Source organism: Pleurodeles waltl, chromosome 10 (assembly GCF_031143425.1).
Source record: "Pleurodeles waltl isolate 20211129_DDA chromosome 10, aPleWal1.hap1.20221129, whole genome shotgun sequence".
NCBI classification, from domain to species: domain Eukaryota; kingdom Metazoa; phylum Chordata; class Amphibia; order Caudata; family Salamandridae; genus Pleurodeles; species Pleurodeles waltl.
The window spans coordinates 35,004,548-35,031,233 of record NC_090449.1 but is presented as its reverse complement, the minus strand read 5'-3'; the positions used below and the strand labels follow the sequence as shown (position 1 = coordinate 35,031,233).

The window sequence follows — 26,686 nt, the reverse complement described above, 5'->3', positions numbered from 1 at the left end:
CATGGGCGTTGCAGTGGGTGTTCCCTCGCAACATCCATGGATTTTGACGCTTGCCCAGATTTACAAAACCATGTGCACCTGGGGATGCGCCAAAACCTCATGCCACCCTAAGTGAGGCTTACAAGGAGAAATATTTTTATTTCTCCCTGTTTTTAATTCTTTCATGTGTGCTGCATTCTGCAGCCCACATATAGAGGAAAATGCCTCTCAGGATTGTTTTTGAGCAGGAAGGTGTCCCTTCTGACAACCCACTGACAACACAGGCACCCTTGCACCGCGGTGCAAGGATGCCTGCATTGGTGCTAGGCTGCCGAAATGGCACCAGTGCCGGGGGAAGGGACAGGAATGCACCGTATTTCATAAATACGGTGCATTCCTGCCCTTTCACTTTGGCGTGGCCCAGCGAAGCAAAGTGACTTGCTGCACTGCCCTACGCCAAATCTGCGTAAATGAGGGCCACGGTGTGTGAGGCCAGTGTGGCTTATGTTACCGTGGGGGCATGGCCGAGACTGATCAAAACATGTGTCAGCAAGGGTGTAGCTGCAACTACGCATGGATGTAGCAGAAAAGTGAGAGATGTGACACAGTGATGCATGTGGATACCTCTGGTCTTTAGACTTGTCTGTATCACACAGTAAGTCACACCGAGCATGGAGCACAGGAAAGTTTGCAGCAGTGTAAGGGTGCTACCCCAAGGGTGTCACCTTCCATCACCCATTCTAGAAGCTCTGTTGAGTCCACCAAGGACTGGCCGTGAGCAACACATAGGAATGAGAATAGTGCAACCAGCCACAGAATAAGCCTTAAGTGGTCCACACAGGAGTGGCAGTGAGCAACAAATAAGAAGGGGAACTGTGCCACCAGTCAGATTATGCTCCAAGAGTCCACCCAGAAGTGACAATCTAAAGGAACTGGGATTGTACCAGCATCCACACAATATGATGAGAGAGGTCAACCTAGGACCAACCATGAGCACCAAATGGGAATGGGCATTGTATAACCACCACGGCATACACTCTGAGGGGTTCACCCAGCAGGGAGCGACCCATAGGACTGATATTGTGCATACATCCGTGCAATATGCTATGTCCTTCTCAGAGCACAGCACCAGTGCACCCCCCATAGGATTGGGCATGGTACAACCAGCTGTGCTGTGTACTGTGTCCATCCAGGAGCAGCAGTGGGTAACCACTGGGTGTTGTGCAACCAGCCATGCGAGTTGTTGACAAGTTGTGTAAGTGCCTCACCCAGGGAATCCTGCTTGCGGGTGTCCTCACTCAGAGTATCCTTCCTGTGCAGAGGATTTGGAAGCCTACCTGTAGTTCCTAGCTACATTTGGCTGGGTCTTTGTCCGTATTGTTTTTGGACAACAGTGGAGGGGACAGTTGCGGGTCTGTGCGCATTTAGTTTTGCGGACAGACATTTATTAACTAATTGTTGTGTTGTGTATAAGTGGACCCTTCAATGAAGGAGAAATGACACAGCGGTACATTTCTGTATAGGATGGGGGACCTATAGGCAGAGTGAATCGAGAGAAGTGTGCGGTAAAAGTAGAAGTCCTTTTTGATTTTAATGAGTGATTGTAAGTGTATTGTGGTTTATACAGAAACCATTCTTGTCTTTCTATGGTCCTGAGGAGGCCAAGAATATTGAGGCCGAAACGTGTTGGCCTTGCATGTGGATAACCCTGACGATTTTACATCTGATGGAAGCAACAGCACGAATTAGGAATTTAAAGCAATGTTTGGAGAGGCTATTACTCTATAGATTTCCTTTATCTCCATACTGACTACCTCCTGCTGGATTAAGGGATGAAATGTTGTATACCCTACCATTTTCCAAACATTATACACTGAGAGACAAGAAGAGATTGTTTTTTAATTATACAGCGGCAGCTCCTCCGATGTGGCAGAGGAGCATCACCCCTGCCAGCAGCAGCAGCTGCAAAACTTTAAAAATAAAACGATAATAAATGATGTTTATAGTTGTTTTACTCTTAAAGAGATGGGCCATGGGGGATGACAGGCACCGGGGGGAGTGGTGTGCACTCCCTTCAGTATCAATGTGTGTTTTACCGGCTGTCTCGGAACGGCCATACACACATCCGCACTGATCTCTCTACCACCCGGCACTGTGTTGCCAGGTTGGAGAAAGCAGGCCGAGGCTCCCAGTCTGCCTGGGAGAGCAAAGCCAGGGTGCTCAGGCCAATCCTAACGCTGCTCTCATGCACGAGAGCAGCGTTAGGATTCACTGCTGGGCCGTCTGGGAGTCTGTGCCTGGGCGCCTGCAGTCCAGTGACGCCCCAAGAAGCAGCAGTGCAGTGGGTTCAAGGTAAGTTTTTTTTTTTTTTACTTTTATTTTGTTTTGTTCACCCTCCCCCACCCCTGCCCCCCCACTTTGCCCTGGTGCCAGCCACGACTGGAATTATATGTATGGTTTGAAGTATGATCTCGTATATTTAGAAAGAGAAATGTATAAAAATGTGGTAAATGATTCAAAGCAACAATTCACTATAAAAGAAATACATCACCACACACTATAACTTCCTTTAGTTAAAACGTTTTCCTTTTAACTGTATTAGACCGATCTGTAATCCGCAAAGGGGGATGTTGAAAACTGGTTCAAACTGATGATGAGAAATAAGTTGTTATCAATGGAAAATTGCTAACCTATTGATTTCTCTATGAAATGCCTGTACACAGACCTGTTCCCACGCGGAGGCCATTTTTGTTTGTTATATCTATTAGACTCATCATTCTCTCTGGCTCCGGCGTCTCATGGCCCACACATGTTCTTCAGGGTCCTCCCAGCTCCAGAATCCTGGAGCCATGGTTCTTACAGCCTTGGTGGCTTGGATCACACTGAAGCTCCCTGACGAAGGCTTCTTAGAGCCTTCAAGGTTTTCCCTGCCTTCCTTAGTCTGGTGCCAGTGTAAGCAGCAGTGATGGGCATTTTACGCCTCTCAGATGCATTTCAGTCAGGAGAAAGTTCATTATTTGATTCCCTTGCGGGAGAGGGAGGCGCTCCCCCCTGCTGCCTCAGCAGGAGCCGCCCAGTGCTGGGCCTGCAGGGAGAAGATAAACCTCTGCCTGACTAAATCTGTTAGCAGGATTACCAGCTCCCACAAGCAGGATGGGGCAGAGGAAGCCTGCGGAAATCCACTCAGCACCCCAAGAGCGGCAACAGTGCGGGCCCCCCTCTGCGTGCGGGGGAGGGGCACTTGTAATGCAACCACTGGCACAAGAGCCCTCATTTATGGGGATTTGCACGGGGCGGCTCAGCATGTCACCTTCCTCAGCGGCCCTACGTCAAAGTGAACGCGCAGGCAAGCACTGTATTTATCCAACACTGTGCATTCCTGTCCTTTCCCCCTGTGCTGGCACACAATTGGCAGCCTAACGCCAATGTAGACACCCTTGCACTATGGTGCAAGGGTGTCTGCCTTGTAGGCAGGATTGTTTTCTGCTGAAAGGGGCACCTTCCTGCACAGAAACAATCCATAGAGGTGTTTTCCCCTTGCTATGTGTGCTTCAGAATGCAGCACACATAGAAAGAGGAAAAAACAAGAAGTATACTTCTCCCTGTTACGCCTCACCTGAGAGGCGTAGGGGTTTGGCACATCCCCCAGGTTTACAGGCTGTTGTAAATCTGAGCATGTGTCAGGATCTATAGGTGTTGCATGGGAATACCCACTGCAGCGCTCATGGAATGCCCCCAGCGCAGATTAAGGCAACGCACTGACTTCCGCTGCCTCGCCTTACTTAGTATCTATGAGGCCCGCTGAAAGCCACGCAAAGTGGCTCTGCGTGGCCTCATGGATATGGTTGAGGTTTGTGCTGCTGCAGCATCACTAAAAGTGACACAACAGCAACACAAGCCCCCATAAATATACCCCAACATTCTCTTACTGAGCTCCCACAACACCCTCGCCCATTTATTTATGAAGAGAGTGGCACAAAGCCCTCCTTGTAGTAGTTTACGCTCTTCCTTTGGTAGCACAGACCGGACTCAGGGCCTTACTCTGCCAGAGGCGCTGGACATGCAGGAATCAACAAACAAGTGCAAACAACACTGCCTAATTTGCAGAAATATAAGTGCCTGTGCCCAAAGCTCTGCACAGAAGCCCTCAGCTGGCACCAGCGGGATGAATACCAAGGCTGCATGGTCAATAATCGGTTTCATGGTCCTTTAACCATTGGCAGACACTAACTGCCCTTTCATCTCACTCTTGCAAGTTCCTGCTTTCTCCCTTTGTGTCAGTTTTTTGTCCATGACTTTTGCTCCTTATTTCCCCTTTGTGTGTGTTCCCTCTCTTGCTCCCGGGACATGTCCAATGAGGAAAAATGAGAGCCAGTCCCCCCAAAAACCTGCCGGTGTCCCCCAACAGCAACCCTTGGCTCAAATTAAGCACAGGCAAACAGTTAAAAGAGAAATAATGTGATGTTTGAACAAAGACTGACAGAAAAATAGCAAAGGTGTGAACTTCTTAAAACAGAAATTTGGGGCCCAATTCAAAAACTGCATTTTGTAATACTGAAAGTAGTAATATTGTAGTAATGTTTACTTACTACAAAATGCAAATCATAAGCTTAGGGATGGAAATCTCCCCCTCCACAGCTCCTGTATTTTCTATGGGGATAGATCTTTGCACATAAGCGTACAATTAGTACTAAGGCCCATATTTATTCTTTTTTAGCGCCTTTTTAGCGCCACTTTTTGACGCAAAAACGTTGCAAATTTACAAAATTCCATTGTAATTTGTAAGTTTGCGCCGCTTTTGCATCAAAAAGTGGCGCAAATGCGGTGCTAAAAAAGTATAAATATGGGCCTAAATGTGGGAGGGGTTGGGGGAGTGGTGAGAAAATGACTCCTATCTACTTCTAAAAGTGAGGGGTTTTGGGAAGAATAAGAAGCAGTTTAGAGGAAGAGGAGGAGCTTAGGGAGGAGCATGCTAATACAAATACCCACCCACAAAAGAATAAGTAAGACCATTGCTGTTCACAAACTACACATCTAAAATTACCACTGCCCTAAACAGTAGTAAATGTGCTCCAGCCCAACCTTGGAGTAGGTATAGCACCACACAAGACAACTCACACATATTGCAACACACTCCATAACAAATAATAGAGGCAGAGACTTACTAAAAGTCCCCCTGAGAAATAATGTAAAAAATATATATTTTGACTTTCAAATTATGTGTATCTATGAAAAAGACAGTAGAAGGGAGGAGTGTCCTAAACCTGGCCAAGGTTTCAGGTCATTGCTTAGAAGCAAACACATCAGAATACGCAGAGGAATATAGACAGGCAAAATCGGTGATGGAGACCCAAGTTAAGCAGAGACAATATAGGTGGGATGTGGTATGAGTGGGAAACCTGAGAGAAGGAGGAGCAGCGGGAGAGATGGGGCTAGGTGGAGCAGCTAAGAATAGAGAGTGAGAAAGAAAAGAGAGAATGGAACTTGGTATAATGTTTTCGTACAACCAAATTAGCTGGGAGTTCACAGTAGGTATAGTTTAAAGAGGAGAAGTTTCATCTCACCCTTGAAGGTCTCCAAGGTGTAGTGGTTGTTGGATCTGGTGGGGAGTTCCAGAGCCTAGTCACATTCCTTCTGAAGCATTGTGCATTCTAATTTGAAACTGGGTGTTTCTAGAAGTCTTTCAGAGCTACACAAGGATCTGGACCATCCAGACATTTTCCTGTTTGCTGCACGATAATGCGAGCCGATAGTATGCAGGATTCAGTGGGTGGTGCATACCCTCTTGCAGAGGGCCCTTGCTTCAATTCGTGTCCGTTGAAGAGATACTAGCAGTAGTGAGATGTGATCAAATCTTTGAAAAGTACCAGGCACAAAATGCTGTGTGGCATGAAGCCCCACTTTTAGGGGGCAAGGTATGTTTTAGTAAGTCTAGTCTGTACAGATTTGCTGTCATCAATTATTGACAGCATTAGATTTAGGGATGAAGGTGATAATGCCACACAAAAGACAGAGTTGGAGTTAAAGGTGTCCAGTTCACAAAATGTTGTAGATCTTCTGATGTGTGGGTTTGTGGCTCCCAAATGTTTTAAGCAAGCATCAAGTAAATTTATATTTGCAAAAATGGGCGTGCATGTCCAGTTTGTCCAACCCTGCTTGGGTGAAGATTCCACATTGCATAGATGATTGGCCCTATTATGAGTGTGGCGGTCCAAAGACCGCCAGACTCGCGGTGGAGGTTGGACTGCCACAGGTCTGGTGGTCCAACCGCCACATTACGACCCTAGCGGTCGGACCGCCAGAAGACCGCCATCTCCGTCAGTATCTTTGATCCTGATGGGATGACAGCGGTCGTGGCTGTAATCAGCCATGGCAGCGCTTAGCAGACAATGCGCATTCTGAGGGTGCTAGTGGGGTCCCCGTGCAACAGCATTAGACTCCGCTCCATGTGAAGCCGAGTCCAATGCCACCGCACCGATTCCATTGGGCTGACCAGCGGAAACCTTAGTTTCCGCCAGTCAGCCCCATGGAAAACTCGTAATTGGGTCGGTGGGGGCCCGCCAGCACTGTGCCGGCCTCCTCATCAGGAGTTTGGCGGTCGGGTTTTCCGACTGCCAAACTTGTAATCAGCCTCATTGTGTTTGAGGGTGAGGGAAATTGATTATTTGAATAATATCTTTATATACTTTTTTCTGTACTGTGAAAGCTTTTTTACTTTTCAAGGTTTCAAAAGTGCCAGTCACGAAGAAAGATTAATTTACCTTTGCAAGGCCCCTCCTTAAAATGTGTGTCGACCGTCAATGTGTGGCTTAACTTGTGTGTTCCATTAGGTAAACTGTATGTGGCCCCTTAAGAGGTGGGACTACACTTCATACTAACAGAAGCACAAACCTTCAAACAACAGCATTACTGGGGTTCTTGTTAAAAGTAAAAAATTAAAACGTACTCAGGTGAGGGGGTCACTGTGGGTTAAAATTCACGAAAAAGCTAATTTTGCAGAAAATATTTTCCTTAAAAAAATTCTCACACTGCTAGTGAATTTTTGCAGAGTGGTAAAAAAACTACTTTTGTGAGATGTTTTTCTGCAAATATTTTTCCCAGAAAATAACAAACTTCCCTGAAATATGAAAAGCTAATATTTTTTTTCAAACACCTCACAAGGTTTGCAACTTCACAAAAACCAATGCACAAGACTTTTCTAGCAAAATCGGAGCTCCAAAAAAGCAGACATCTGCAACCCAATCTCGCCAGAGACATTTTAGCGCATGGGCAAAGTGGGGATTTGCCCAGGGACTCCGCCTTCCAACAAACCCCAAGGAAAATAATCTTACTCTCTCTTGATCTCACCTCCATCTACTTCTTTATCTTAACAACTCTCTCCCCTGCAACCTCTCACTCTCCCTTTATCCAGTGGTATCCTTAGGATGACCCTGGCCAAGGCATATTTCAGCTTTGTGACCCAGGATTTGAAAATTGAATTCTAAATCAATATTGTTTGGCATCATGCAGAACTAGCAGATGTGCCATCAGATTCAAACTTGTTCCAAACCTGGGGGAAGGAGGTGTGTCCCCAATCCTAATGTTAGTTTCATACTGGTTACCAGCATGAAACCGACGTCAGGATTTGGTAGCGCTGTTTCCTGGTCCCCACGCCACGTTGAAGCCACGACAAGAGGAGGACGCTGTCAAGAGAGGGAGACTCATCGCTGGCAGGTAAGTGCCTAATCTTTTTAAAAAAATATTATTATTGTACCCGCACCCCCCACCCCCCGCCCGTAAATAGAAACCACCCGCCACTGAAGTGGAGCAAAGACTCAACACCAATGGGCAAGCCGCTCCCGTGTGGCAGTCCAAGGGGTTCTACAATACACAGTAGTATCGTATAACTATGATGTCATAGAATGGCAAACCTACGGCCTTACATTAAGAATACATTCTACATTGAGAAACTGACACAACCAGCAACCCACCACAAAATCCACATACAGGCCTGTTTCTACCCCTAAAGTCAGTCAGATTCTCCCAAAGACACAAATAGACAGTGGCGAGTGCAAATCTGCACAACTTCCATGACCTGAGGTTTTAGCTCCCTGTCTGTCCATGCTCTACAGTCTCTGGTGCACATGGCAAGGCACATCAAACATGACACTAATATGAGTGAGAAAGCAATGAGCAACGGCAAAAAAGACTGACATAAAGGGCTCCTATAATTTTAGGGAAATCAAATTTTAGTAAAACCCAATGGTCTTGTCAGAGGCTACATCAGATAAATTAACAATGTTGTGAGTCAATTAATTTCACAACTTGGCACACCCAGAGTTACTACAGGAATAGAACTTAGTTTGTAAATAATTATTAAAGAGCGCAGCCTTACCTGTGCATTTCCGAACTAAGCCATCCGGTTTGGTCCCAAGCCTAGTGAGTTTGCACTGGAAGTCGTCTTCCCAGAACTCTGCAAAGTACATGTTCCTGCGGTTGTTTTCCAAGGAGCGGCTCATGAAGTACTGATCAAAACCTGGGGTGTGGAAGGAGAGGACAGAAGAGGGTGAGAATCCTCATCCTTGCATCAGACGTCTGTGAGAACCCTTGAGGGGTCCTCTGTGTAAGTGATATGGTACCTTCTTTCAGATGATGGCTGGAGTGGTTATCTATTCTGAGTGATGTGTTGTGCTCCTACAATGAAGTCTAGGGTTATTGTCTCCTGGGCTATCTGGCATCCTTTAAGCGAGGGCTGGAGTTTTTGTCCTCTCCAAGGGATGGCTTGCTGCCTTTTAAATAATGTGGTCTCCCTCTGTAAGCCTGGCACATGTGTTGTCTGTGGCATACCTCTTGGCCTGATGCAAGTCTTGTCTAGTAGTGATCCACTTCCTTGACCCCTTAGGCCTCACTTGCTTTGTCTGGATTTTCTTTGATGATTATTGTGATGTTGTCCAGCATGGACCTGGCCATTGAAGGCAATGGAGCTCCTTACCGTGTGTGTGTGCATGTGTGGTGAGGGCATGTGAGTTTGCTTACGCAGCTCAGGGGGTACCCATATTAGGAATTTAATGCATACTGGAGGTGGATTAAGAGGGATATCTGTTGAGCAGAGGGGCAGACTACGGCTCCCTCCAGGGAGAGCCTATGTTGCTTCTGGAGCAGACCAGAGGCCACATGTTCAGCCTGGATGTCCAGTGATTTGCTGCAGGGTAGACATCAGGGTAAACCCCTCCGCCACATTCAGCGAGTGTGAGTCTGATGCTTGAGGGCGCAGTTTCATTTTACGCCACATGCAATTGTCCCATTGACTTAAACGAGGAATTATCCCTTTTTCTCTTAAAATGTTCTGCCAAAAAGACCCAAAGAGCACACCAGAGGGACACATGAACCCTCAGTTCTCTGTTCTCAGGTTATCCTCGCTCTGCTTCACCTCTATGAGTACACCTCACCTCCCTTACCGCCCACGACCCTGGCTCCTCCCTCGCCCAGACCTCGACCTCTAACACCATCTTCACCTCTCCTGACCCAGACGATCCTTTCCCCTCTTACCCCTCACCTCCCTTGGCCCAGGATCATTTTATTCTTCTGCCCTTCTACCCTACCTAATGTCCCCAGTTCCAGGCCATTCTCACCCCACGCCCCCCTTCAATACCCTCACCCCCCTTGAGCCAGCCTATCCAACCCTTCTACCCTCCCTCACCTTCATCACCGCCTACCCTCACCCTTCACCTCCCTCACCTCCCATGACCCAGGCAATCCACATCCCTCACCCAGGTCTCAACCTCTTTCACCACCTTCACCTCTCCAGAGTAAGACCATGCTTTCCTCTCATCTCCCTCACCTCCCATGGTGAAGGCTATCCTCACCCCAGAAAGCCCCCTCGCCTCCCATGATGCATCCGATCCTAGCCTGCCTAACTTCCCTCACCTTCCTCACCTGGCGTGCTCAAGCTATCCTCACTCCTCACACTCCCTCACCACTTCACCGCCCATGGCCAGGTTATCCCCACCTTCTGTCTCCACCCTCACATCTCCTGACTCAGTCCATCGCCATTGTCCTCTCCCTCACCTCCCATGCCAAGGTTATCCCCACCTTCTGTCACCACCTTCACATCTCCTGACTCAGACCATCCCCATTGTCCTCTCCCTCACCTCCCATGGTCTAGGCTATGCTCACCTTCTGTCACCACCCTCACATCTCCTGACTCAGACCATCGCCATTGTCCTCTCCCTCACCTTCCATGGTCTAGGCTATGCTCACCTTCTGTCTCCACCCTCACATCTCCTGACTCAGACCATCGCCATTGTCCTCTCCCTCACCTCCCATGCCAAGGTTATCCCCACCTTCTGTCTCCACCCTCACATCTCCTGACTCAGACCATCGCCATTGTCCTCTCCCTCACCTCCCATGCCAAGGTTATCCCCACCTTCTGTCTCCACCCTCACATCTCCTGACTCAGTCCATCCCCATTGTCCTCTCCCTCACCTCCCATGGTCTAGGCTATGCTCACCTTCTGTCACCACCTTCACATCTCCTGACTCAGACCATCCCCATTGTCCTCTCCCTCACCTTCCATGCCCAGGTTATCCTCACCTTCTGTCACCACTCTCACATCTCCTGACTCAGACCATCGCCATTGTCCTCTCCTCACCTCCCATGGTCTAGGCTATGCTCACCTTCTGTCACCACCTTCACATCTCCTGACTCAGACCATCCCCATTGTCCTCTCCCTCACCTTCCATGCCCAGGTTATCCTCACCTTCTGTCACCACCCTCACATCTCCTGACTCAGATCATCGCCATTGTCCTCTCCCTCACCTCCCATGGTCTAGGCTATGCTCACCTTCTGTCACCACCCTCACATCTCCTGACTCAGACCATCGCCATTGTCCTATCCCTCACCTCCCATGCCAAGGTTATCCCCACCTTCTGTCACCACCCTCACATCTCCTGACTCAGTCCATCCCCATTGTCCTATCCCTCACCTCCCATGCCAAGGTTATCCCCACCTTCTGTCATCACCCTCACATCTCCTGACTCAGACCATCGCCATTGTCCTCTCCCTCACCTCCCATGCCAAGGTTATCCTCACCTTCTGTCACCACCTTCACATCTCCTGACTCAGACCATCGCCATTGTCCTCTCCCTCACCTTCCATGGTCTAGGCTATGCTCACCTCCTTCTGTCTCCACCCTCACATCTCCTGACTCAGACCATCGCCATTGTCCTCTCCCTCACCTCCCATGGTCTAGGCTATGCTCACCTTCTGTCACCACCTTCACATCTCCTGACTCAGACCATCGCCATTGTCCTCTCCCTCACCTTCCATGGTCTAGGCTATGCTCACCTTCTGTCTCCACCCTCACATCTCCTGACTCAGACCATCGCCATTGTCCTCTCCCTCACCTCCCATGCCAAGGTTATCCCCACCTTCTGTCACCACTCTCACATCTCCTGACTCAGACCATCGCCATTGTCCTCTCCCTCACCTCCCATGGTCTAGGCTATGCTCACCTTCTGTCTCCACCCTCACATCTCCTGACTCAGACCATCGCCATTGTCCTCTCCCTCACCTCCCATGCCCAGGTTATCCTCACCTTCTGTCACCACCTTCACATCTCCTGACTCAGACCATCCCCATTGTCCTCTCCCTCACCTCCCATGGTCTAGGCTATGCTCACCTTCTGTCACCACTCTCACATCTCCTGACTCAGACCATCGCCATTGTCCTCTCCCTCACCTCCCATGGTCTAGGCTATGCTCACCTTCTGTCTCCACCCTCACATCTCCTGACTCAGACCATCGCCATTGTCCTATCCCTCACCTCCCATGCCAAGGTTATCCCCACCTTCTGTCACCACCCTCACATCTCCTGACTCAGACCATCGCCATTGTCCTCTCCCTCACCTCCCATGGTCTAGGCTATGCTCACCTTTTGTCACCACCTTCACATCTCCTGACTCAGACCATCCCCATTGTCCTCTCCCTCACCTTCCATGCCCAGGTTATCCTCACCTTCTGTCACCACCCTCACATCTCCTGACTCAGACCATCGCCATTGTCCTATCCCTCACCTCCCATGCCAAGGTTATCCCCACCTTCTGTCACCACCCTCACATCTCCTGACTCAGACCATCCCCATTGTCCTCTCCCTCACCTCCCATGGTCTAGGCTATGCTCACCTTCTGTCACCACCTTCACATCTCCTGACTCAGACCATCGCCATTGTCCTCTCCCTCACCTTCCATGGCCCAGGCTATGCTCACCTTCTGTCACCACCTTCACATCTCCTGACTCAGACCATCCCCATTGTCCTCTCCTTCACCTTCCATGCCCAGGTTATCCTCACCTTCTGTCACCACTCTCACATCTCCTGACTCAGACCATCGCCATTGTCCTCTCCCTCACCTTCCATGGTCTAGGCTATGCTCACCTTCTGTCATCACCTTCACATCTCCTGACTCAGACCATCGCCATTGTCCTCTCCCTCACCTCCCATGGTCTAGGTTATGCTCACCTTCTGTCACCACCTTCACATCTCCTGACTCAGACCATCGCCATTGTCCTCTCCCTCACCTCCCATGGTCTAGGTTATGCTCACCTTCTGTCACCACCTTCACATCTCCTGACTCAGACCATCGCCATTGTCCTCTCCCTCACCTCCCATGCCCAGGTTATCCCCACCTTCTGTCACCACTCTCACATCTCCTGACTCAGACCATCGCCATTGTCCTCTCCCTCACCTCCCATGCCAAGGTTATCCCCACCTTCTGTCACCACTCTCACATCTCCTGACTCAGACCATCGCCATTGTCCTCTCCCTCACCTCCCATGGTCTAGGCTATGCTCACCTTCTGTCTCCACCCTCACATCTCCTGACTCAGACCATCGCCATTGTCCTATCCCTCACCTCCCATGCCAAGGTTATCCCCACCTTCTGTCACCACCCTCACATCTCCTGACTCAGACCATCGCCATTGTCCTCTCCCTCACCTCCCATGGTCTAGGCTATGCTCACCTTTTGTCACCACCTTCACATCTCCTGACTCAGACCATCCCCATTGTCCTCTCCCTCACCTTCCATGCCCAGGTTATCCTCACCTTCTGTCACCACCCTCACATCTCCTGACTCAGACCATCGCCATTGTCCTCTCCCTCACCTCCCATGCCAAGGTTATCCCCACCTTCTGTCACCACCCTCACATCTCCTGACTCAGACCATCCCCATTGTCCTCTCCCTCACCTCCCATGGTCTAGGCTATGCTCACCTTCTGTCACCACCTTCACATCTCCTGACTCAGACCATCGCCATTGTCCTCTCCCTCACCTCCCATGCCCAGGTTATCCTCACCTTCTGTCTCCACCCTCACATCTCCTGACTCAGACCATCGCCATTGTCCTCTCCCTCACCTTCCATGGCCCAGGCTATGCTCACCTTCTGTCACCACTCTCACATCTCCTGACTCAGACCATCGCCATTGTCCTCTCCCTCACCTTCCATGGTCTAGGCTATGCTCACCTTCTGTCATCACCTTCACATCTCCTGACTCAGACCATCGCCATTGTCCTCTCCCTCACCTCCCATGGTCTAGGTTATGCTCACCTTCTGTCACCACCTTCACATCTCCTGACTCAGACCATCGCCATTGTCCTCTCCCTCACCTCCCATGCCCAGGTTATCCCCACCTTCTGTCACCACCTTCACATCTCCTGACTCAGACCATCCCCATTGTCCTCTCCCTCACCTTCCATGGCCCAGGCTATGCTCACCCCTCAAGCGACTGCACCACCCTCGCCACCAATGAAACAGTCCCTGCCCCTCACCCAGTCCTTATTGCCCTCATCCACACTCATCATCTCTCCCATCCTGTGAGCCAAGCTATTCTTCCTCACACCCGTGCTTTCCACCCTTTGCCTCAACTCTCCTAATCTGCACCCTGCACCAACGGTTCAACCTCCCTCATTACTCTCACCTCCCAGCTACTTTTACTCCTCATCACCTTCACCTCCCCTATCCCAGGCTATCCTAAGCCTAGCAAATAACCTCAAAAGGCTACCTTCACCCCTCAATACCCCACGCAACACCTCCCATCCCACAACCCAGGCTATCCCAACAGATCACCACACCAGTCTATCCTCACCCCTAACCACCCTTCACTTTCAATGACCAAGACTACCCTCGTCCATCAACTTCTGTCACCAGGTTCACCTTTCAAATCCCAAGCTATTCTAACACATCACTACATCCCCTGCCTTCACCCCTCACCACTCCTCACTTCCCACGACCCAGGCTACTCTCACCCCTCACACCCTGACTCACCATCAATGGAAGCCCGCTTGGGCAGGATAGTGACCGACCCTTCTGCCACCTCCTCCAGCTTCAGGATGGGCGAGATCTTTGAGCCCCAGCTGTCCGAGCCGACCCAAAGAAAGTGACCCGTCTGATTGGCTCTCTGGGCCGCTTCCAGGACACGCCTTCACAAAGACAAAAAAGGGAAAAGATCAGACTCTAATGAGCAGCAGAAACTCCCCGTCAGGGTCTACCGTGGACAGTCCTTGGAAAGCTCAAGAATAGACTGGGCATAGGGTCTCAACTCCCAGTTTCATGGTCTGTATTTCAAATTGTGCATTGTCTTTGTTAAGTAAAGCATTGTGCTACTTTGCAAGCATAAAAAAAAAAGGGTTCCTTTCTCACTCCCTGGGGATAGTATGGAATGAAACATCATGGAAAGGGGCACCAGAAACCTCGAGGGAATTTCTACTAGAATGGCCCCTCTGTGGCAATGGGTGTCCTTACTCAGGGGGCTGTTACACTCCTTGAGAAACTTACTAGTGGAATGTGCACTCAGTATCAATGAGATTCAACTTTGAGGGGGTACCAGGGCCTAAGAGGCACATACACTCCTTTACCAGTGGTCTTTTCTCTCATGAAGGAGGGGTACCACAATCCTGTGGGCACTTCTTAGTATCTTAGTAGAATGTCCACTCTGTGGCAAGGAGGGTTTCATCTAAGGTGGTACCACAATTCAAGTGCCCTTCGTAGTGGAATGTCTACTATGTGGTCAGTCGCCTTTTCTCTCAGGTAGCAAGGGGTATCAGAATCCATGGAGCACCTCAAATGGAACATTCATTTTGGGGTGGTGGGGCTTCAGGTATAAAGGGGTACCCCAAACCACTGCCATTTTCTGCCTTTTGAGTAGGTGGAAAGTATAGAGGGTGAGAGGTTGGGTGGGAGAGCAGGCAGAGAGGGCAGGATTTGACCTGTCTGGAGGTAGAATTATCCCCGGGGTTATGTGAGGTCGGTTGTCTCCGAGCCCTGAATTGTTGGGTCCGGACATTGCAGACCTAAAAAATCCATCCCAAAAGGAACTTGTAATTGTCTAGGGCAGAATTCCACCTAGAGTTAATGCTCCCTCGTAGCAATTTGTGCTAGAGATCATGTAATGGGGCAAGACTTTTTAATGTTGTTATCTAACCATTTGACAAAATTATTTCACATTGGAGCCTTCAGTTGTCAAGTCATAATTTACTTGAAGCTTGACCATATTAACTTTCAACTTATTTATTTCAGACCTTGTATGCACTTGTTAGAATGAATATTTCCTCTACTTCCAGTCTTCAAAATGTACAATTCCTATACACAAGCATACAGCTTTATTCATTTGTAAGCTCAGGATCTATTTTCTGCAATCCTTCTTTCCTCCTTCTCCCTGTGTTCTTCCACCTATCTCCCTACATCCTCTGGACAAATCCAACCAACCAGAAACTGGCTGTGAGACGTGTGCTCCGCACTGTCCCTCTGATGAAAATAAAATCCTAATAAAAACAAGGGGCAGCAGACCTGAATGAGAAGGTGTGGTGAAGAACAAACAAAGGTGGACAGAAATTGTTATGAATAAGTCTGGCTAGGAGGAATGAGTGTGAACTAGGCGAAGTAGACACACAGAGGACAATTAGGTACAGTCAGGGAGTCAGAGGGCTAAGGCCCATATTTATACTTTTTTTAGAGCCGCATGTGCGTCATTTTTTGACGCAAAAGCAGCGCAAATTTACAAAATACAATGTGGACCAGGATATTGAGGTGTGGATTAGGAGGGAAATCTTGCATACGAGTAAGTATATACATTTAGAACACCGGCTGATACATCTTTGAAGAAGTTAACCAAGGAAGAACCTCAAGACGAAGCTCTTTGGATGAGCCCCCCAGCACCTTGAGACCCTCACGGGTGAGTAGCCGCACTTTACAAATATTGATTGATATCCTTAGACTCTTGTCTCCACCTACTTGATATCGTCTTCGTTAGCGAATATGATTATCCCTCGAGCATTGGACGTCTCCAGCAACCGCTTGATCACCTTATCAAATTCACCTGGTCGAGGCTCACGAGGGATCTTGATGGACTGGGCAATGCAGACGCCCCCTGTGCAAAAGAAACATTCCAGTCAGTTGACTAGAGACACTCCTTTTGAAAGTTGATGCTTCGTCCCACCCTTAAATTTGAGACATCAGCTAGTTGCAATCAGAATCCCGTGTCTAACTGCATTGTGTGTGCTGTGCTAAATGAGGATGTGAGGAAACATCAAATAGGTGGTACAGAAATGAAGAGCCTGTACACAGAATACCTCAATTTAGGTGTTTGCTGTATTGTGATTTAGGGAATATCATGTGACATTGCATGAAACATCATTTACAATATGTGAAGCATGTTTGAGAATTAAAAAGGCATGCTGAGAAACTTCGAAATACACAGATTACTTTGAGAAGGTGCAATGATTGTCATGATATGTGTGCCTAAATAACTGGTTGCATGAATCGCCATGATGAGGTGGATGGTCTGCTAGGATGGGTGCACAGAATGCAGCTACGGGAATATGGATTTACAGGAAGAGGTATTTCTATAACTTTCATGAGTGTATACATTACCATGATGGGATTATGGAATGCTATGATTGGTGATGTGGCTTGCAATAAAGGGTATATGGATCACACAAGGTGTGCTTGAACTGCAGTGACCGATGCATGGATTGCAATGATGGGAGTATGGACTGAAATGATGGAGCACGGATCACCGGGCCAGATCTGGATGAGGCAGATATGCAGCACAGACTTGGCGGCCGGGTGAGAGGTTGTGCCCTGCTGGCTCTTACCCGACTCACGAGAGATCTGCACGAAGGCCTCCACCCCACTCTCACCATAGTTGCCCTCAGAGGCGAGCGTGGACACATAGTTCCATCCCAGGGCCTTCACAATGTCCACCATGGCTTGGGCCTGGTAAGAGTCAGGTGGCACCACGCGGGAGAAGAAGTCATAGCGGTTGTTGTCACTTAACTCAGGAGCTGTGGACGCGTAGCTAATCTGCGGTATCTACGCAAGAGCAAAGACAGAGCAAGAGATAATGAAGACCACAACAATAAAGGAGAATACACATAAATGTTATTCCAATGTCCCTCACAGAGCTCCAGACAGTATATCAAGAGAGCTTAGTAGATAACAGAGCATCACATGCTAAATCAAAAGGGAAAGCAAGGAAATCACAGAGTAGCATACACTAAATTAGCAGGAAATGCATGAGCAGCACATTCTAATCCAACAGAGAATGCAAGGAGATCAAATTAGATATTACTACTCCATCAGAATGGGAAAGCATATATTGGCCTATTCCCTCCACCAAGATCTAAATCAGGCCCTTTGTTACTTACTGTCATATTGGGATCTGGCAGATCTTATTCTGGCAGCCAGAAAATTATCATCAAAAAGAACTAATTTGCTGAATCGTAGGCTCTCAGTAAGCAGCTATTCAAGGATGTAGCACCTATCCTTCTTGTTAAGATAGCAGATGAACAGTGGCTGGGAGGAGAAAGAAGTCTTCTACTGCCAGTTGAGTTGATCAAGTCTAAAAACCATAACATACCAGGCCACAGAGATCCATGAGCATCCTACAGCATTCAAGGGAGTGCTCTAACTTAAAGATGACTTTGGGTATCACAGGGATCAGAGCAGAGTGAGAGGAGATCATGTGTAAAGACATAAAGCAATAAACCTTTCAAGTTCAGTAGGTAGATAATCCCAAGTGAGCGGGAGGAACTATACATGTAAGGTGAAAACTATCTACATTTGTATTTCTGAAACTACATTTGTCCACTATAAAAATAGGCACTGTGTGAGGTCATCTGGTGTCAGTACTAAGTAGGATGCATCAGCTTGCTCAAAATCTAGTTGGATGTTAGATGAGCCTCAAAGTATAACTACAAACAAGCAGAGGCCATGTGTAAAAGCAAGGATACAGGAGTAGAGGGCCGGACTTCAAATTTGCAGTCACCTTCAACTTTTTCTATATACAACATCATATTGTCCACCAAGACCATCACCAACTTCCCACCTCTTCAAAGACAGAAGAATTCATATTGATGGTAGTTTGCGGATTCCTCTCAGAAGATGACAGGGCAAAAGCAGTCCAACAGACCGGCCTTCTTGGGATACTAAATACATCATTCACAACCTTCCTAGATGAAGCAACCTGGAGAGATAGGGGGCTTCTGGTTCCAATTGGCTTATTATGGAATTCAGTCTGCACACTGGACTGACTGTCATTCACCTTTATGTACCACACCATGAACAGAGCTCTTGGAAACCATGAAGTCATTTTAGAAGCTCTTGGGCCTTTTCTCACCCTGTGGTTACTGAGCAGAGATTGGGTGAGTAACTGGCCTGTACCATTGGCTTCCCAGAGCCTTGTGCACTGCTGCAATGTTTGGCGGGTGTCATGTGTACTCGTTTTCATCTAGGCTTTCCAAGGGTTAGCAAGGTCGAGCAGTTCTTCCCAAGAATCAGCATGGTCAAGTAGTGCTTTCCAACAGTAGTCTGGTCGTGAAGGGCCTTCCAAGGCTTAACATGGTTGAGCAGTGCATGTCCAGGGGTAGTGTGGTGGAGCAGTCAAAGCTTACTTTAGGAGATGATAGGGATCTGGAGCTCACTTACTGTACAAGTCAAGTGGTTTGAAAGTGGAATATTGCCCTAATATAGGTTCACTGACACCTAAAGCCCATAGGCACAGATACCACATAATGGGGTCCTACTCACAAAAAGGATTAGATCTGCACCCATAGATTTAGAAGTAGTAAATCTTCGCCCATTGATTTATGTTTACTTGTGGGTGCAAATTTACTACGTTTTCCTATTCACAAACATTCACAGTGGCACACCTGCAAAGCTGAGCTAAAAGAGGTCTCCTATAATGTCTGTGTGGATATATCCATAGTAAAAAAAACGCTCAGCACGGAGCGGGGGAATAAGATCCCCTGTGCAAACAGACATTGTTTTATTCAGCACCAAAGTATTTTCACCATGGAGAATGCCAGTTTGGTCTGTCTTTTCAGGCAGTCTGGCAGTGCCAGATGGGACTGCTTGAAAGGGCCAGAGAGTTGGTTGTTTTTTTATCATGACTGTTTCTTGTCTGAAAAGAGACCCAAAAACTGGCCCTTTCAACCTGGCTTATCTGGCAGTTCCAGATTGCCCGAAAGGCCAAGTCAGCACCGGGGAAAGTAATTGCCCTCACCAGATCTGGGGATGATCCGGTCACCTTCACATCTGGAAGTGGTGTTATGCCAACCCTCTGCTGTAAGTTCATCTCTGCCTTAAGCTGAAGCAAGATATTTAAGTGGCCTGAGCAAATGCTGAACAATTACCCCATACATAACAAACTCAACACCCAAAGGTGGGATGGCGTTTCCAACCTATCCTGCAATGCAGGTGTTAGTTTGGCATCTGGAAACTTTGGTCTGTTAATGTTGAATCACCTGGAGTAGGGTGGTCACTCAAAGAGGGGAAGAAAACTAAAGAAAACATATTCAGAGAGAACTAAGCTTTTGATAGGCTAGCATCTACAAGGAGCTTCCAAGGAGTACTAAAGTCAGCGTGCCAGCATCTCCTTAACTACTCACTGCAGTTAAATTTTTCAAGCAGCTTGGGAACTGAGAAGCTAAGTGGCAGTTTTGATGCAATAGTCAACCAGTTCCTGCCTGGCTAATGGGGGTTCATGAGAAAGCTCTGCTTCTTCAGTTGTCGTACACGCAGGTCAGAGTCAGATGTTTTTTCCGCTTGCTATCCATTTCAAGGTACATCTTCTTCTTTCCTGGACAGCATCGGAGGTTATCTACTCCCACACTCAGAAGGATGCTGAAACTTTCACATCCTTGTCTTGGTTAAATAGTATTGTACAGTATCTTCAGACAAATATTATTTAATGGCTCCAGAGAGTGAGTATGTATCCAGAAGTAGAGACACTGGTGAAAGGCCAGGACTAATAAGATTTGTCACCCTAAGACATAACTCTAACCAAGCAGTGCATGGCAGATCTTCCAGGGCATTTCAGCTCCAGAGGGCAGCTAGACACAAAGAGAAGTACCCCATGGGCAGTAGAATGTGTACTGAAAGGCACTATGAAGACATCCCGAGAGGGGACGCTCCTGTTGTCAGGCTTCTCAGAGCACATCATAAAGGAAGGATTCATAGATGTCCACAGGGTCATTTTAGGGGGTGCACACACTGAGCAGAAATGAGCTATCACAGGGTCGACCCAAGCAGATAGTGAGTAGGGCATCCAGGCTAGACACATTCCATACTTTAGGTAGGCCTCTGGGTGGATGGCTGGACGGGACACCAGGGGCTGATTCAAAGAAAGGCAAGTCTGAATGGCTTCATATTGAATCGCAAAAGCACAAACTTGTACTACATGCAGTGTGGTCTAAAAGAGGACAGTGTTTAACCTTAATTTCATTGAACATTATTTTGCTATACTAATATTGTTAAAAATATTGTGATGAGAATAATATTATGGCCCTTAATATTGCAGACAGGAATATCTCCCTTTCACTTTATTAAATATATTGAATGATTTAATATTGTTTTATGTATTATCATTTTGTAACATCTGTTTAAACGTTTGTTATGTTTTATTAGTTGTAGTGACATAGGTTAACATTTTATTGTTATTTATTAGTGATTATTTTAGATAAAGATTAATATTGGCGGTTTGGTGATATATGGTAATTTTTATTTAGATTGTTTTGTTGGTGGTTTGGATGTTTATGAGGGATAGGGTGAGGAGTCTTACACATGTGTGTTACAGTATTTTAAAATCTGTTAATTAATATATTACATTAGAAATGGTTCAACAGATGTGTGTGTGTACTTATAAATATATTTTTAAATATTATTATTTTTGGTGGGTTGATGGCTTTAATGGGAAGTAGGATAAAAAATATTTTAAATATAGATATTGTTAAAGTTTTAAATTCATTAATTATTTCTAATTCATTGGTCAGTTTATTAAATATGCCAGTTATTTCAATAATTATTTGAAAAAGGGTTAAGAGTTTATGGTTGTTTATAAGAAATATTTTGTACATTTGTAATTGCTTTGTTTATTATTTGTAATTCTATTTTGTTTGGTTTACTATGTTTCATAATTTATAAGAATTATTTTTACATTTTTTAATTGAGGTGAGCGGTTTGTTTTGTAGGGAAGGGGATGGAAGTTTTTTTTTATTTCATTTTCTTAATTTAAAATTTGATGTATTACTTATTGGTTAGTAGAATAATTTGATAAATACACAAATTTGGAGGCTGATTTAGAGTTTGGTGGACAGGGTACCCTGACGCAAATCCAACGGAGTACGCGTCTGCCAAACTGTCCATCTGCGTATCTCATTAGGAGACAGACGGGATGAAAGCTTTCTGTCAGCCCAGCCCCTATTGGCTCTGTTGACAGAAAGCTTACTCCAGAGGCCTTACAGAGTAGTATCTGTTGGAGTAAAACCACCACTCCACCCTCCCTATTTAGAGCAGATGGTGCAAGGGTTTATTTCCTGTCCGTCATTGCCAGGAAAGCTTATCTGTGAGAGACAGAATAAAACAATAATGATCCCCACCACCTGGGTGAAAACTCTCAAGGTGTGGGAGCCATTAGTCTTTTGTTTTTCAGAAACAAACTCCTGTTTTGGAATTTTGTTTCTGAAAAACAAAAACGTTAAACGGTTAGTGAATGGCCATGAAAATCGACATTGGGCGTCCACCAAACTTTCCTTGAAGTGAACCGCCTTGGTTCCTTTCAAGGTAAGGAAATTACCTCTTAATGTGTTCTCCACCATTACGATAGACGCTACTGTATCCGTCAAACGCTAAATCAGGCCTTAAGTGTTTAAATAATTAACATTGATTTTAAACATTTTTGTTTATATTACCTTAATTTTTATTTTATATATATGTACATTTTTAAATGTTTCATTTTTAGTTATTGTGCATATTTTTAGGTTTGTCTAACTATTTTTTTATTAATCTACATTTTATTAGACCTGGCTTAACAACACTGCTGTTGCCTAACCTCGTGATTAACAATAAAAGAAAAGTGTACTACTGACTACAGGGTTCGTCTGGGCTGAACTTATATGCCCCCACCAAAACGAGTGCTTTTATTGCACTTTTTGACTTATTGCAGTTTATACTCAATGCAGGAGTATTGAGTTGGTCATGGTGGCAAGACAAAGGTCCTGGGTATAGGTGTGATCTGTTTATTATCAAATGTTATGATAAAGGCAATAGGGCTGACAAATGTATTGTGAAAGGCATATGTTAAAGTCAATAGGGATAATTCTGAGTTCGGCATACGGTTTCCACCGTCTGCTGAACGTCCGACGGGGAGGTTGCCACCAAACAGGCTACCACCCCGCTGGCCTGATTTAAGAGTTTCCTGCTAGGTCAGCAGGCAGAAACCTGAGTTTTCGCCCGCTGGCTTCATGGGAAACAGTCTGCAGCAATGCTGTAGCGCAGGGTGCACCAGCACCCTTGTAATGTTTAGTGTCTGCAAACCAGACAGTAAACATTGCAATGGTGCTGGCCAGTGGGGTCCCTGCATTGCCCATGCACTTGACATGGGCAGTGCAGGCCCCCCCCCCCGGGCCCTCAGCACCCGTTCTCCGCCTGTCTTTTGATGGCCATGAAACGGCTGATGGAGAACGGCGTCGTAATCCCCAGGGCAGCGGTTCTTGCAGTTTTGCCCTGGTGAATTAGGACTGCGCCACCTCCAGACTGTCGGGATCTCTGATCCTGGCGAAGCTGACGATTCCCTGGTGGCCCGACCGCCGTCAGAGTCGTGATGAGGCGCTCGGACCGCCGCACTGGCGGCGGTTTAATTGCCATCCACAAGTCTGGTGGTCTAGTGAACGCCAGACCCGTAATGAGGCCCGATGTGTATTTAAGGGTAGATTGTTGATATATATAAAAGCCAACACATAGATAGTCTGTTAAATGGATTCTCAAAGTTTACTGGAGTAGGAACAGGTTTTTGTGCTTGTTACCCAATGAGACAAACCATCAGTATAGAAGATTTTCTCTGTGAGAAACCTTGTTAGACCCTCATAGGAGAGATATTATTTTGCTTACCTAACTATAACTGTGCTTACCTTTATAATTTTATGATTAGGCAGCTAATGGTTTCCTCGTAGAAAAGCTTACACTCAGATCACTAGATCTGAGTTGGTTATGGTCATAAGCTAAAGACCCGATTGGTGCACAGGGAAACATCATGTCAGATGCCATAGCTCTGGTCTGCTTATTAGGAAATGTCATGGCAAAGGCAGTTTGTCTAGCTTCTTTTCTGATCAGTTGGTCATTATCACATCGTGTTACAGGCCATAGACGGGTATTTTGTTTTATGTAGGCACAAGTTTTGTCATTGGCCACCTACTCTGACAAACCCTGGGATTTTTTCAGTTTGATGAGTCTTGTTAGACCCTATTGACAGGGGTTGTAAATTGTTTGCAAACTGCATTTATCTACATATTTTTATTGCGGAATGCATGATGGATGCTAGTTTATGAGCACTTGAATAGATAATAGGCCAATGGTAAAGGGAATAATTCTTATCAGTTCATTGAGGAAAGTCATGCCAGATTCCATAGGGTTGATCTATTTATTATGAAATGTTATGACAAACTCACTAGGGCTAACCTACATATTGCGATAAAGGAAAGCCTGTAAGCAGAAGCATGGGATCTCACTGATTACCGCCGAAGGCAAGAGGTTGGTGTTAGTGACCCACCCAAACAACTTGTGGGTACAGATATTATGCACTATTATAGCCCTTGTTAGTTTCTGTTAGTAGAGTTAGCACTTTGCTGACTGTCATTTTGTATAAATGTGCAAGTTTATGACTGTATGACTGAGGGTTGCCTTGTGGAAAAGTTCATATTCACTATACAGTTGGCCTGAGTTGGTTATGGTGAAAAGTCAGTGATAACAGCTACAGGCTTGACTGGTGTGCAGGAAAATGGTGTGCCAGATGTCATAGGTATGACCTATTTATTACAAAATGTTACGACAAAGGCAGTAAGCCCGGCATTTCTGTGAAAAGCATGTGTTAAACCAATACCATAGTAGGCAAGAGTTTTGGTGTTGTCACCCACTCTGACAAATACTCGGAGTAGAATTTCACTATGAATACTCTTGTTGAATCTTATTGTTTAGTACAGTTTTAAATGATTACATTTATATTTATTTAAATTGTTTGTCTATTAATTTTAGTATATATTTATTTTGTATTTACGTTTCATTTGAAGTTACATATATATCTTATTTTCCTATGAAGTTATTTTATTGTTAAACACATTCATCTAAAGATACTTATCTATGTATTTTTTATATTTTTGTAAACAATATTCTTGTAGTCGATGTTATTGTACTTTACATAGTAAGTATGTTATTTCGATATTTTTTACCTCAATATTTTTGCTGCAGTATTTTTCTATCATAATATACATAACCTCAATATTATGTCGTAGAAGCCAGAGGGCACCAGTCATACCCTACACGGCCCCCATGTGAGTGCAATCATGCACACCGTCTTAGGAGGAAGTGAAGAGTCCCTGTGATGAAAACAGCATGGACTTTAACAAGAGTATTGGTGAGCCCATCTTCCATGGTTTCAGGTAAAATGTATTTATATATGCATCTATGTATGTATCTATGTATGCTTGTATGTATGAATGCATATATCTGGTATTTCTATAGCACAAACGTACCCGAAAAAGTAAGTAAATGAGTGATAGGAGAGGCTGCAGTTTTGTGGTTGCTTAAAGCACTTTATTTGTAATGTAGTATTCTGTAAAGAAGTACAGCTTCAACTATTTCCTAAATTGTAGCAGCATTGGGGCAGTCCTGATCGATACGTGGATGTTGTTCTGGATGCATGGATGGAAAAGGCCTGCTGCCTTGATTTTAGTTTCTTACACTTCTTAGGGCCTCATTATGACTTTGGCGGTCTGACCGAGGGACTGTCAAAGCCACCGGGGTGAGGCTGCCGTCATACCGGCGGCCTCACCTCATGTCATACTACGATGTTTCCACTGGGCTGACTGGCGGAAACATCATATTATGACGTTTTCACCGGTGAGCCCATCAGAAACAGTGCGACAGCATTGGCCTCAGCTCCCTTAAGGGATCCGAAGCCAATGCCGTCGCACACCAGCACTGTCAGAATGCGAACTATCTTCATAGCAGACAGTGTGCATCCCAATGGGCTGGCAGGGGGCCCCCAGCACCGGCTTTCCACCAGCCTTTACATGGTGGGGAAATCACCATGGAAAGGCCGGAGGAAAGTGGAGTCGTGATCAATATAGCAGAGCTGCCAAGGGCTCCACAGTGGCTGACCACAACTCTGACCGCCACTAACCCACCGTAATCCATGATCCCAGTGGTGGCGGTGGTCTCCTGCTGGTCCCACTGCCAGGGTCGTAATCTGTCGGTCGGACCGCCAGGAGTGCAGAAGTCGACTGCCACCACGGGTTTGGTGGCCGAAAGTCTGCCAAACTCATTAAGAGGCCCTTGATCTGCAGTCTGGTGGTCCTTTGGCTGTGCCTGCACGAGTGCCAAGAATCACTATAGATGATGAGTTTGTCTGTTAGGATAAGCGGAGGTGCTGCTGATGATGGCTTTGTAAAAAGCCCCATGGCCCCATGCTAAAATCAGGGTCCACTAATCCTCAGTCTTTCAACTGGTGGCAGAGGTTGCAGTATATGCTCTCTGCATGGATGAAGATCCAAGAGAATCTAGTGCTCTGCTGTAGGAATAACAAAAACGTTGTGGAGCACATTAAGTGGGTTTTAAGGAATTTAGAAAGTCCTTGTGAAAGTCTGTGTGAAACCAGTCAATATTTTTCTAATTTTACTGTTACAACCACACACAATATCATAAGAGAGTCCCCAAAATGGAGACTTTAAGTCAGCCTTTCGTATAGCATCAATGAATACGGCCATTGCATTTAACCTGCTACCAGGATGAAGTGAGCTGTGGAATTGCTGGCCTAGCCTACAGACCGACTCTTCTAGTACCAATCTGAGCTTCATGTCAACCTGCCTACTAACCGAGGCTGAGAGGAAGGCTTGTTGCTATATCCAAGTGACCACCCTGAAAACATTTGTATGGAGTGGTGCCCTGGCTCTCTTAGAGTCCCTGTGTGGAGGGCCAGCTCAGATGGAAAGAAGGCCTTTCTTTTCTCCAGCCACATCACCAAGTCAATGAGGATATTATGATAGGATTTGACCTTCAATATCATCTTCCCATTGTGGTCATTTTCCTCCTCAGCACGGACAGTCAGAGCTCCTTAGAGGGTTATGGCAGAGTGAAGAGGCGCAGAGAGAGGTGACACTGGCGGGGAAGTTCCTGGCACAGAAG

At 46.4% G+C, this 26,686-nt stretch overlaps 1 protein-coding gene and 1 long non-coding RNA gene across 3 annotated transcripts in view; one reads left to right on the top strand and one right to left on the bottom strand.

The window, feature by feature from the left end:
- Positions 1 to 24,931, top strand: part of LOC138260998 (uncharacterized) — a 111,250-nt gene extending 86,319 nt beyond the window's left edge. For both annotated transcript variants that reach the window (XR_011199038.1, XR_011199039.1), the window contains exon 3: positions 24,796 to 24,931. This is a non-coding gene — a long non-coding RNA (uncharacterized lncRNA). The remainder of the gene's footprint in view (positions 1 to 24,795) is intronic.
- The window catches only part of LOC138260997 (metabotropic glutamate receptor 6-like), a 202,891-nt gene that overhangs the window by 70,292 nt on the left and 105,913 nt on the right, over positions 1 to 26,686 (bottom strand). Inside the window, exons 3-6 of the mRNA XM_069209587.1 lie at positions 17,107 to 17,323; positions 16,244 to 16,379; positions 14,279 to 14,433; positions 8,354 to 8,494 (exon numbers count right to left, since the gene is read on the bottom strand). Coding sequence (XP_069065688.1) covers positions 8,354 to 8,494; positions 14,279 to 14,433; positions 16,244 to 16,379; positions 17,107 to 17,323 — 649 coding nt within the window. The remainder of the gene's footprint in view (positions 1 to 8,353; positions 8,495 to 14,278; positions 14,434 to 16,243; positions 16,380 to 17,106; positions 17,324 to 26,686) is intronic.